We start from the raw sequence: 11,552 nt of genomic DNA, 5'->3' as shown, positions 1-11,552 counted from the left end.
ATGGTCATCCTTACACTGGACGACCGGTTTACCAATACTCGTAAGATGCCTTAGTCATATTGAAGACAAGACAAAGTCTTCTCTCTTTGCCTTTATTAGATGAGGAAAAATATCTTAACTTTATCAACTAGATGGAAGGATGAATATTGAAATGATGAAATAATTATCCAAGAAGTTTGATGAATTCTTGCAAATAGCAGAAAAGCAGAGTGCCGACATAGGGTTTTTTTTCTTTTTTTTTTTGTTGGTAAAAAGCTGCTTTAGTAAAATTAGGACAACAGTGTACTAGTCCATTTATACTTCAAAGAAGTGACAACTACGTAACTATGTACTTGTCTTGATCTTTCTTTCTAGCTTTTAGTCATCTTCCTTTACTATAATTCCTATTGTAACCTGTAAGGATCAACGAATGTAAGATAACTTTTCTTCCATATAGGTAAGGTGTGAGTGAACCCTCTTATTGACAAACATAGGTGCACTAATATTTTACACTAGTCAAATATATAATTTATACATTTTGCACTTCTTGTGGCTGATCGCAGGCTTCTTCCTCCTCTTACACCTCTTCTCCTACCGTTTCTAAAGATTCTCTCATCAGTTTTCAACTTATTTCTAACATTTCTCTTCACATTTTCATCAGTTTTCAACCTCTTTGCTTCTTGATCTTCATCTTTAATTTCATTGCTTTCAACCTGCTTACGTTTGAGGAAATTGGCAAGCTCTTCAAGAGCAACATTGGCATCTTCGCTCTTCATTAGTTCCTCAGCAACCTCTGCTGGGGTGACCTTTGTGCTGTCTATTAGGCCTTCAATTTCTCCATAGAGGTGGTGGGATTTTCCATGATGAATGCCAAGGTAATTAGAGGCCAAGAGTTTGAAGCCACGGCTAGTGCAATATGACATGTTAATATGCACGTCCATTCGACCGGGACGCAACAAGGCAGGGTCAAGCCGGTCCTTGTGGTTGGTAGTGAACACAATAATTCGCTCGTCGCCGCAACTAGACCACAAGCCATCAATGAAGTTTAATAGATCCGAAAGAGTAAACTGCGAACAAAAACAGATTATTATATTAAGAAAATATTCTCTTATACTCATTTTACATTTACTGTTTTAAACAATGTTTATAATTGAGGTGCTAAGTACAAATTTTAAAAGATGAAAAAGAAATGTCCACTTGTAAAATATGAAAATGAGGATGAAAAATAAAAAATGTGGACGTGAGATCGAGAGTATCATTATTCTGTTAAATTAGCATATATAATCATTATTGATTCATTAATGATATGGATTACATGTGTTCCCAAAATTTGACCCACCCCAAAGTCTGGAAACGTGAGAAGCGTTTGTTCAAGGTTTCAAACATTCTATGCCTTTTGTTTTGGTCGGGTTAAGGCCCAGTGGTACGTACTGACACTTTTTCAGGGAAAAAAAAAGGGTACCCCGTACCAAAAACGAGTGCTTTTTAAGTTTTACCAGGTGAATGAAGTACCAAATCCAACCAAAATATACTCGGGTCATGTGAGGTGTGGGCGCTGTGTGGTTCTGATTCTTCTACGAAAGTGAAGTTATATGTAATGCGTATATATTTAATTAGTTTTTCATAGAAATATTTATTTATTTAAAAAAAAAATAGTAAATGACAAAAACATAAGTGTATTTAGAAAATGAAATATAAAAAACAGTACATAAATTAATAAGAGCATCTACAGATTCTACACATCTGCATGTACAGAGTATGTGTGCCACATGTTGAACATCAGTTGGATGCTGTGAGTTTAGATGTGTGCAACAAACGTTAATGAATTAATAAATTAATGAAAAAGATCTAATCCATAGCACCAAGAAGGCAGGAACAAATATGATGTTGAACTTGGAATTTCCGTTTACCTATGGGCTGCCAACGGACCCAAAACGTTGTGCCAATTTTTTTTTTTTTGTTCTCTTTTCCTAATTTTTTGATGAAAAAGTAAGCAAAAGAGAGAAAGCATTCATAAAGGTGTGCAAGTTGCAAATGAAGTAATTTCCCAATATGGGACCCATGGGCGATGTCGGCCGATGTCGGTCTTCAACCCCACGATCATGTTGACGATAATACAAGAAAGCAAATTAAGACATTTTTTCTAAGTTCATAACATAGAAACATATATATATATATATATATATCTATATATTACAAGTATTTTTATATATTTTTTCACCTATATGTATTAAAAAAAATACAAACTATACTTAAATTCCAGTACCAAGCTCAAATTTCTCCAAGACCAATCAACTAGTGTTTTAGTCTTTCATCACAAAAAAAAAAAAAAAAAAAAAAAAAAAAAAAAAAAAAAAAAAAAAAAAAAAAACACCTAGAGTTTTAGTCAAATTATGGACATTTAGAGATGGTCTTCAACTTGAGATATCACTCGAGTCGATTCCACTCATTTGATAGTCGAACTTGATGCTAAACTGTTTTTACATAACTACTATATTGCCATGCTATTAGATGCTAGGACTCAATGCCTAAAGTGGTAGTCATTACTTTATTCCTCGTGAGGTCCATATCCCATCAAAAGCTAACTTATTCCTTATTAGCATCCCTCGAAGCTGCTAAGATCTCTGTTAGATTTTAATAGGTCAAAACTCATATTTCACTTGCTATGTAAATGGTTGTAATAACTCTTTATCTTAGTTTATTAACATCATCTATGCATGTTTAAACCTGTTTTTATTATTCAAATAAAATAATAATAAAAAATAAGAACAAGAAACACTTTACTAACCTTGGAATGAGGAAGTTCATACTGATCTTCATTTTGCCGATCATTCATCTCTACACTGCAATCGATATCCTCAATCACCAAAATAGACCTATTTGTGGTGGACAACAAAATCCTTCTTAGATCAGAATTGCTGTAAATACTGGTGAGCTCCAAATCATAGATATCAAACTTGAGGTAATTAGCCATGGCAGCAATCAAGCTAGATTTACCAGTACCAGGAGGACCATACAACAAATACCCTCTTTTCCAAGCCCTGCCTACTCTCTTATAGAATTCTTTCCTCCTCACAAACCTATCCAAATCACTAATAATAGATTTCTTAAGCTCCGGATCCATAGCCAAAGTATCAAACGTAGCTGGATGCTCGAGATTAATCGAACCCCACATGCCTCCACCACCGCCTCCCTCCTCGTCACTGAAGGGACACTCACGGTTATACAGCTTCACCACCTTCTCTTCTTGTTTGATAGAGTTAGCTCTCACCAAAATGTAGGGCAAGTAAGATTCAAACACCTTGTCTTTGAATTTCTTATCGAAAGTGAGCTCGAAGCAACGCGTTTCAATGGCGTGTGCGTTCTTGGGTTCTGTGCAAACATAGCACCACTTGAGTTGAACATTGTCGAACCTGTCGACAACCTCTTCGCCCTTCTCGATTGCCACATCGAAGTGTTTCTGACGCGAGCTTTTGCTGACTCGAAGTCGATCTGTTGTGGGGCTTATCTTGGTGCGGAGATACATCTCTGCGGAGTCAAAGACTTGGTTTCGAGCCATGCCACAGTATTCGTCGATGACAAGTGTGAGTGTGGAAGAGAGTGGAGTGAAGAGGTAGTGGAAAGCGGAGTTGAGATAAGAGCGGAGCTCAGGGGGAATCACCTCGTTGGCCATGGATCGAATCATCATCATGGAGGCAGCGAAGGAAGCGTAGGCAAAGAAAAATGTGGAGGCTGTGGATGGCATTTCTTTCAGGGAAAGCATTTTCACTGTTGGAGCAAGAAAATCTTGAACAGCTCAGAAATCAATCTGATTTTTGGATTTTTGTTATGTTTTTGCTTTTTTTAGTGTTGCCTGTGCCTGTGCTTATTACTGCTATTGGGCAAGCAGGGTTTGTTTATATTTACAACATGGGGTCCAACTCCAACAGTTGCTACGGTTCGCCTCATTCAAGGAGTCCACAGTAGTTAACCCACTTGATTATGAAAAAGCGAGAGGGATTTTGCTTTCTTTCCATGCATTCTGACTCATTATATTATCGCAACGTGGATAAAGAAAACTGGAAAGAATTTTTTTTTTTTGGTTAAAAGGATAATGCATTAAACAACTAAAAAGTCTCTATACCAAAGGCAACAAACCGATCAAACAGAGTTCTAGCAGAATCTAAACTAAGCAAAAATACAACATTAGGTGGGGGAATTAAAAAAATAGTAAAGTCCTGGTCCATGAGCGCTCCCCTGCGAGCCAGTGCATCAGTACACTTATTAGCCTCCCTATAGCAATGTTTGATTCGCATCATAGGAATCTCCTTAAGCCTTTCTCTACAATTAGCAACTAGCACATCAATGCCATTGTATTTTTCCATATCCTTCTTCAAAAGATCCACTACCAACTTTGCATCAAGCTAAAAAACAACTGTTGGAAGTTTAAGGGAGATACAAAGACGAATTCTGTCTCTTACAGCCCACAACTCTGCTGCAACACAAGTGGCACAACCTATTGCTCTCGCATAGCCTTTCACCCACTCTCCCTCCTGATTACGAATTAGACCACCCCCTCCAGCTAGGCCAGGATTTCCCATGGACGAACCATCAGAATTCACCTTAACCCAATTAAGAGATGGAGGCAGCCACCTTACCTGAATCTTTGTTTTTGTTTAATTGTGCTTTTTAGTGATGCCCAAATAAGCCATCTCAGCAGCTTTGGCTAGTGCTTCAGCCTTTAAATCTTTATGTATAGTTGCCTTACCAAAGATAGTGTTGTTCCGGTACAACCAAACCGCTATGAGAAACAAAATAGCCCAATCCAGATTAGCAACATCACATCGCTGCATCGACCTACAGTTTAGTCTCAACCAATCCAAAATTTGGGTGCCATAAAAATAGAAGCAGAAATTGGGGGAGAAAAAGAATTCCAGAAACTTTGTGCCTTTGGGCAATCCCTAAGAGTATGGCTGATAGTCTCAGGGGCTGCATTACACATGGGGCAAATAGGGGAAATATTCATACCTCTTTTAGCAAGGAGAGCACGCACAGGAATGCTTTTGTGACAACACTGCCAAAGGAAGCACTTAATCCTTGGAAGGCTTGGAATTTTCCATACCCACGCTCTACTGAAAGGTTGAAACTCTGGTTTGCTTTCCTTTGCATTAGCTATACGATATGCATCTTTAAGATGGAATTCTCTGTTGGGAGAGGAGCTCCAAGAAAGTCTATCTTCTCTTAGCTTGGAATAGGGAATCAGAGTGGCTTTTATTTCCATAAGAATCTGTTTGGGAAAGGAGAAGGAGATCCCCTCCCAATTCCAACTAAGAAAGCTAGAAATATCACTTAATCTGGCCTTATCTTCTCCTCTATTAAGCGGGCCACAAATGCAGCTTTTGAGGGTGCCCTTATTCAGCCATTTGTCAAACCATAAAGATAGGCCACTATCTTTCCCAGCAACTCACTTAGCACCTTTATTGACAATGTCTTCACCTTTCTTAATACTAGCCTAGGTGGATGAGCAAGAGGTGGTTTTAAGAAGGTTAATAGGTCTACTCCTCTGCCCTCGGTATTTATGAGATAGCACACGAACCCATAAGACTGATTTTTCAGTTTTGAACCTCCAATTCAGCTTAGCCAACAAGGCTGTGTTCTTTGATTTGGCTGCTTGAATACCTAATCCGCCTGCCTCCTTGTCCCTTGTGATTTTTTCCCATTCAATAAGGTGAATCTTTTTCTTCCTATCCAACGAGCCCCACATAAAGTTCCTATTCAATCTGTCCACACCTTCAAGGATTTTAGAAGTGAGAGCCACACATTGCATCGAGTAGTTGGGAATAGTGGATGTCACCGCTTGAGTCAATACAACTTTGCCCGCAAAGGATAATAAATTAGCCTTCCAACCAGCCAACTTGCTTTGAATACGATCAATAATAAACCCAAAATCTTAAGGAGTTCCCTTGTGCTTGATGGGAATACCCAAATGCTTCCCAAGGAATGGAGTAGATCGGAAACCCAGCACCTCACAGAGTTCTTCCTTTGTGTTTTGATCCACATTAGGAGAAAAATAGCCCTGAAACTTCTCATCACTAATTTTCTGCCCCAATAATGCACAAAAGGAGTCAAGAACATCTCTTATTGCAATGCAATTTTTCCGGTCAGCCTTGGCAAAAAGCATAAGGCCGTCTACAAAAAATAAGTGTGAAAAGGCGGGTCCTCCTTGGGAAGACTTAACTGGATTCCAAAGCTTCTCATGACATTTATTTCCAATAAGTGCTCCCAATACCTCCATGCAAAGAATAAACAGATACGACGAAAAAGTGTTTCCTTGACGAATTCCGCAAGAGGGATTAAAAGGCTCTAATGCACCCCCATTCAACAAAATACAAATTGAGGATGAGGATATGCAACTCATGATTAGCGATATCAATTTGGTGGGCACTCGAAATAGCTTAAGTGTGTCTCAAATAAAACTCTATTCTAATCGGTCATAAGCCTTCTCCAATCCAACTTAATTGCCATCACCCCCTCTCTTCCTTTCTTTTTTGCCATAGAGTGAATAATTTCCTGAACAATAATTGCATTGTCCAGGCCCTTCCTCCCTAGAACAAAGGTTGATTGATATGGAGAGATAAGCTTGGATAGGTGGTCCATTGCCAAGGGATTGAAAGGAAGCCACTGGAGGTAACTTCAAACCACTCTCCATGAGAGGAAAATAACTCGGGTTCAGCTATCGAAAAGGAGGTCCAACGAATAACCAAGCTTGAGTTTAAAAGGATTGATCCTTCACTTTGGTCAAAGCGAACAGGGCTTGAAGAAAAGGATTATCCTCGAGCAGAAGACGGGTCTCACTTAAAGACAGATATGCAAGTTGAACAGGGATGTGAGCTTCTCAATCCTTCCAATTAATTTATTGTTCAAATTTCCTTTCTTGTGTTAATTATGAATACATTAATCTGGAATTGTCGGGGTGCTCTAAGTCCAAATTTTTGTAATAATATTAAAGATATGGTTCCTGTTCACTCCCCTGCTATCATGATCATCATGGAAACCAAAGTGTGTGGTGATAGAGCTAGAAGGATTGTTGATAGACTCCCTATGGATGGGGCTATTATTGCTAACTCGATTGGCCTATCGAGTGGCCTGTGGTTACTTTGGGACTCTAGTCAAGTGGATGTGGTTGAACTATCTTCAACTAAACAAGAGATTCATGCAACAGTATCCTTCTCAAGCAAGCCTCTCTGGCTTTTATCATCTATTCATGGTAGTCCCAGATTTGCGGAGCGATGCCTTCTTTGGGAAAACCTCAATTCTATTGCTGAATTACACGCCATGCCTTGGGTTATTGCAGGAGATTTTAATGAAGTTCTAATGGGGGATGATAAGTTTGGTGGGAGACTAGTTAATTTAGGCAAAGCTCTGCGGTTCCAAGAATGTCTGGATAACTACAATATGATTGATATTGGCTTTTCTAGACCTAGATACACCTGGTCTAATCGTAGGCCGCTGTCTCGGCTTATCCAAGAGAGAATAGATAGGGTTTTTCTCAACGCTGAGTGGAATTCTCTTTATCCTGAAGCAGCAGTTTTCCATCTAGAAATGACTGAATCAGACCACTGCCCTGTCAAGTTGTGTATGGATAATAATCGGACTGTCCAATTCTTGAAGCCTTTTAGGTTTCAACCCATGTGGCTCTCTCACCCTTCCTTCTCGGGAGTGGTAAGAGATGCCTGGTCCAGCCAACCTACTCTGATGCAAGCTCATTCTTCTTTTACTGCAAAGGCCAATGCATGGAATAAGACTGAATTTGGGAACTTGTTTCATAGGAAAAGGAGAATTTTGGCAAGGCTTAGAGGAATCCAGGAAAACCTGTCCTTTCGGCCTAATGACTTCTTGGTGGATTTAGAAAGGAAGTTGCGGATTGAATATGTAGAAGTGACAAAGTTAGAAGAGGAGTTTTGGGCAATGAAGGCTAGAATCCTTTGGCTTGTTGAGGGTGACCATAACATTGCTTTTTACCATACGTCAGCGCTGGTTCGAAGAAGAAGAAATCATATTTTATGTATGAAGGATAGAGTAAGGAATTGGTTGAATGGAGATAGAGAGATTGCGGATTTCATTAGAAAGGGATTTATGGAGCTATTTACTTCAGACCTTTGCTCAGTCTCCCTAACTGATTAGAATCCTCCATTCTAGCACACTTTTTTAAATGAGGAAGAAGCGACTTCTATTGACTCTATTGTTTTCGAGGAGGAGATCATAACTGGTATTTGGGGGTTGAAACCATTTAAAGCACCTGGTCTAGATGGTCTCCACGCGGGGTTTTTTCAATGGTTTTGGTTGATTGTTGGGGAGACTGTGAAAAAGGAGGTTATTTCTATTTTTGCTACTGGAAAAATCCCGGAATACCTTAACAAGACCCTCATTATGCTTATTCCTAAGTGTAAGAGTCCAGAAACCTTGAACAACTACCACCCAATTAGCTTGTGTAACACGGTGTATAAGGTGGTGACGAAAATTATTAATCAGAAAGAATTTCCTTTTTGTTCATTCCAGAGATGTTAAATAATCTTTGGGACATTAGTAAAGGACAGAATTATGTGCATCACGCTTCACCAATAACTTTCTCAAGAGCAGAATAATATGTGAACCTTTTTACTTTCGGCGATCAAAAAGTTTGCTGTAACGCCAAATCCCACAACTTTTATTAGGGAAATGTTAACGGATGTGTTTTGTTAACTAATTATTTTAGGAAAAATTTTATGGCAAAAAAAGAGGAAAAATAATTAATGTTTTGATTTTTTTTTTCTATTTTCAATAAAAATTGTGTTAAAACTTTTTAAAAATAGTCTATTAATAATTGCTTTAAGAACACCTATTAACATGACCATTTTTATTATTATATGCCAGGTTATAAGTCATGACTTCACTACTCAGAATTGTCAAATTGTAAATGATGAGTTTATGTGGATTAATAACTTCGTTATGCACAACTCATCACATAAATAAGCTTTCAAAATATTATTAAAAAATAATTACATTAGCAAACTTTTATTCATTTTCATATAGTTCACAATTAACATTATTTTTTATTATTATTATCCACTACTAACAATTTATTCGATGCTAGCAATTATGAAATTTTTTGCCAATTTACATCCCATGATCATCTAGGTTTTGTTAACAATAGATTGATGATGGGATTGAGCTTTGACTGGGGATTTCATATCATTTGAGAACTGAGACTCAGATTTGTTGTTCAAACTTTTAAGTTTGAACCCTTCTCTCTTTCCTTTCCCAATTTTTCTTAAATGTTTTTTTTTTTTCTTGGCAATAAGATTCCCAAGCCACTGAACGCAGTGGCACGTTTATGATGGTCATAGGAGACGAGTGCATCACTTGAATAATTACTGATTACATAATAACGTTGTCCATCCCAACTTGGGTTCCCGTAATGTTTTGGGCCTTTTTAATTCTAATTTCAAAACAATGTTTTCAATCTATTTTAAGAACAATGTTTTTGGCCCAGTGTTTATGGGCTTTTAATGTGAAAACAATGGTAGCTGCCCGTTACTTTTGGGCTTTCAATTATATTCGTGATTGCATGCTTACTTGCATGTACTCCTATTTTTGTGTAATGCCTCGTTCCTTTAGTTACTCTTTCAATGTCAGTATCTTGTACTTAGCCAAATTTTATGTCGTGACTTTTGAGGGAGTTTGTCATTCTTTGCCTTCGTCAGCACTTTATTTTCGTCTAGGCGGATTCTGACACTTAGCTAATTTCCTGCGAGTTACTCCCTCAGTAACTCACATTCGTCTAGGCGGAATCTTGTTACTTAGCAATTTTTCTTTTTATGACTTACACCTTCTTAAGGGATTTTGTCATTCTTTGGCTTCGTCAATAACTTACATTCGTCTAGGCGGAATCTTGTTACTTAGCCATTTTTCTTTTTATGACTTACACCCTCTTACGGGATTTCGTCATTCTTTGGTTTCGTCAGTAACTTACATCTGTCCAGGCGGAATCTTGTTACTTAGCTAATTTTTTGGCTTTTAAGCTGCTGGTTTACTAGTATTGAGTTGTTGGCTGAATAGTTCTTTTATTGCTTTCAAAAATGAATACAATTGTCTGTTACATCTATTGGTGGTACATCTTCAAGTCGTGGAAGTCTCCGTCCGTCTAAGGTCTCCTGGTGATAACTGCATTGTCCGGAATAATGGACGACCCGGTAAGGTCCTTCCCAGGGGCAGGGTCTTTGGTTGCCAGGGTGACTTTGCATAGAACGAGGTCCCCTATGTCAAGTCGTCTGAGCTTCACTCTCTTGTTGTAGTAATCACCATCTTCTACTGGTACTTCGTCATCTTGTTAGAGGCTCAATCTCTGACTTCGTCCAAGCAGTCCAGGTTGACTCTTAGTTGATCGTTGTTGCTGTCCTCATGGAACATCTCTCGTTTAATACTGCTTATTCCCACTTCGACCAGGATCTTAGTGCCGTAAGTGAGTCTGAAGGGGGTTTCTCCTGTTGGGGTTCTTGCTGTAGTCTTGTAAGCCCACAAGACATTGGACAATTCTTCTAGCCAGGTCCCCTTAGCGTCGTCCAACCTGGCTTTAATAATCTTGAGTAGTGTTCGATTAGTCACCTCCGTCTGTTTGTTTACCTGTGGATATCCTGGCGATAAGAATTGGTTCTTGATCCCCTGACTTGAACAAAAATCCCAGAAGCCTTGACTATTGAACTGCTGCCCATTATCTGATATGATCGTCCATGGAATTTCGAACCTGCAAATTATGTTCTTCCATACGAAACTTTGGATTCTTGCTTTGATGATAGTTGCTAATGCCTCCACTTCAACCCATTTTGTGAAGTAATCAATAGCGACTAGTAGGAACTTTACCTGTCCTTTACCTTTGGGTAATGGGCCGACGATATCAATTCCCTATTGTGAAAATGGCCAAGGGGAGGCTATCGTCGTCAGTCTCTCGGCTGGAAGGCGTTGGACATTCCCAAACCTTTGGCACTTGTCGCACTTCTTAACGAGCTCTCTCGCATGTATAGTAGGCCAGAAGTAACTTGTTCTGACAACTTTACTTACCAAGGATCTGGGGCCTACATGGTCTCCACAAACCCCTTCATGAATTTTTTCCAGAATATACTTAGCTTTCTCTTCATCTACGTACTTCAGGTAGGGCGTGGAAAAGCCTCTCTTGTACAAGGTGTCGTTCAGGATCGTGAATCTGGCTACTCTCTTCCTGACCTTCCTATCCTCCTCGATGTCTTGTGGAAGGTGGCCGTCTTGGAGGAATGATTTGATCGGGGTCATTCAACTACCTGTGCTCTAGATTGCAAACGTAGAGATTTCTTCAATGCTAGGGCATTTATAGACTTCCATCTTTGAGCCCATGCTCGTTAATCCTTCTTTTGATGATGCTAGCTTCACGATTTCGTCTACTATCATGTTTTCACTCCTGGGAATCTGCACGAATTCCACCTTATCAAACTCCTGTGTCAAATGCTTTATCAACCTGAGGTATTTTTGCATTCTTTCCTCTTTTGCTTCATACTCCTCCTTTATCTGCCCTATTACCAGCT

The 11,552-nt window shown here is 38.9% G+C and overlaps 2 protein-coding genes across 2 annotated transcripts; one reads left to right on the top strand and one right to left on the bottom strand.

Moving 5' to 3' along the window:
* Nucleotides 1–410: 410 nt before the first annotated feature.
* Nucleotides 411–4,024, bottom strand: LOC112029442 (AAA-ATPase At2g18193). The gene is made up of 2 exons (XM_024062125.2): nt 2,768–4,024; nt 411–1,046 (listed from the first exon to the last, which is right to left on the bottom strand). The coding sequence occupies exons 1-2, from the start codon at nt 3,740–3,742 to the stop codon at nt 492–494; spliced, it is 1,530 nt and encodes a 509-aa protein (XP_023917893.1). The 5' UTR covers nt 3,743–4,024; the 3' UTR covers nt 411–491.
* A 2,945-nt stretch (nt 4,025–6,969) lies between these two features.
* LOC112029415 (uncharacterized) lies at nt 6,970–8,142 on the top strand. The gene has a single exon (XM_024062096.2). The coding sequence runs from the start codon at nt 6,970–6,972 to the stop codon at nt 8,140–8,142; it is 1,173 nt and encodes a 390-aa protein (XP_023917864.2).
* The last annotated feature ends 3,410 nt before the right edge of the window (nt 8,143–11,552 follow it).

This window comes from Quercus suber, unplaced genomic scaffold (assembly GCF_002906115.3).
Source record: "Quercus suber isolate HL8 unplaced genomic scaffold, Cork oak 2.0 scaffold_68, whole genome shotgun sequence".
Classification (NCBI taxonomy): Eukaryota; Viridiplantae; Streptophyta; class Magnoliopsida; order Fagales; family Fagaceae; genus Quercus; species Quercus suber.
The sequence above is the reverse complement of the archived record's forward strand: the minus strand, read 5'-3'. Positions and strand labels throughout refer to the sequence as shown.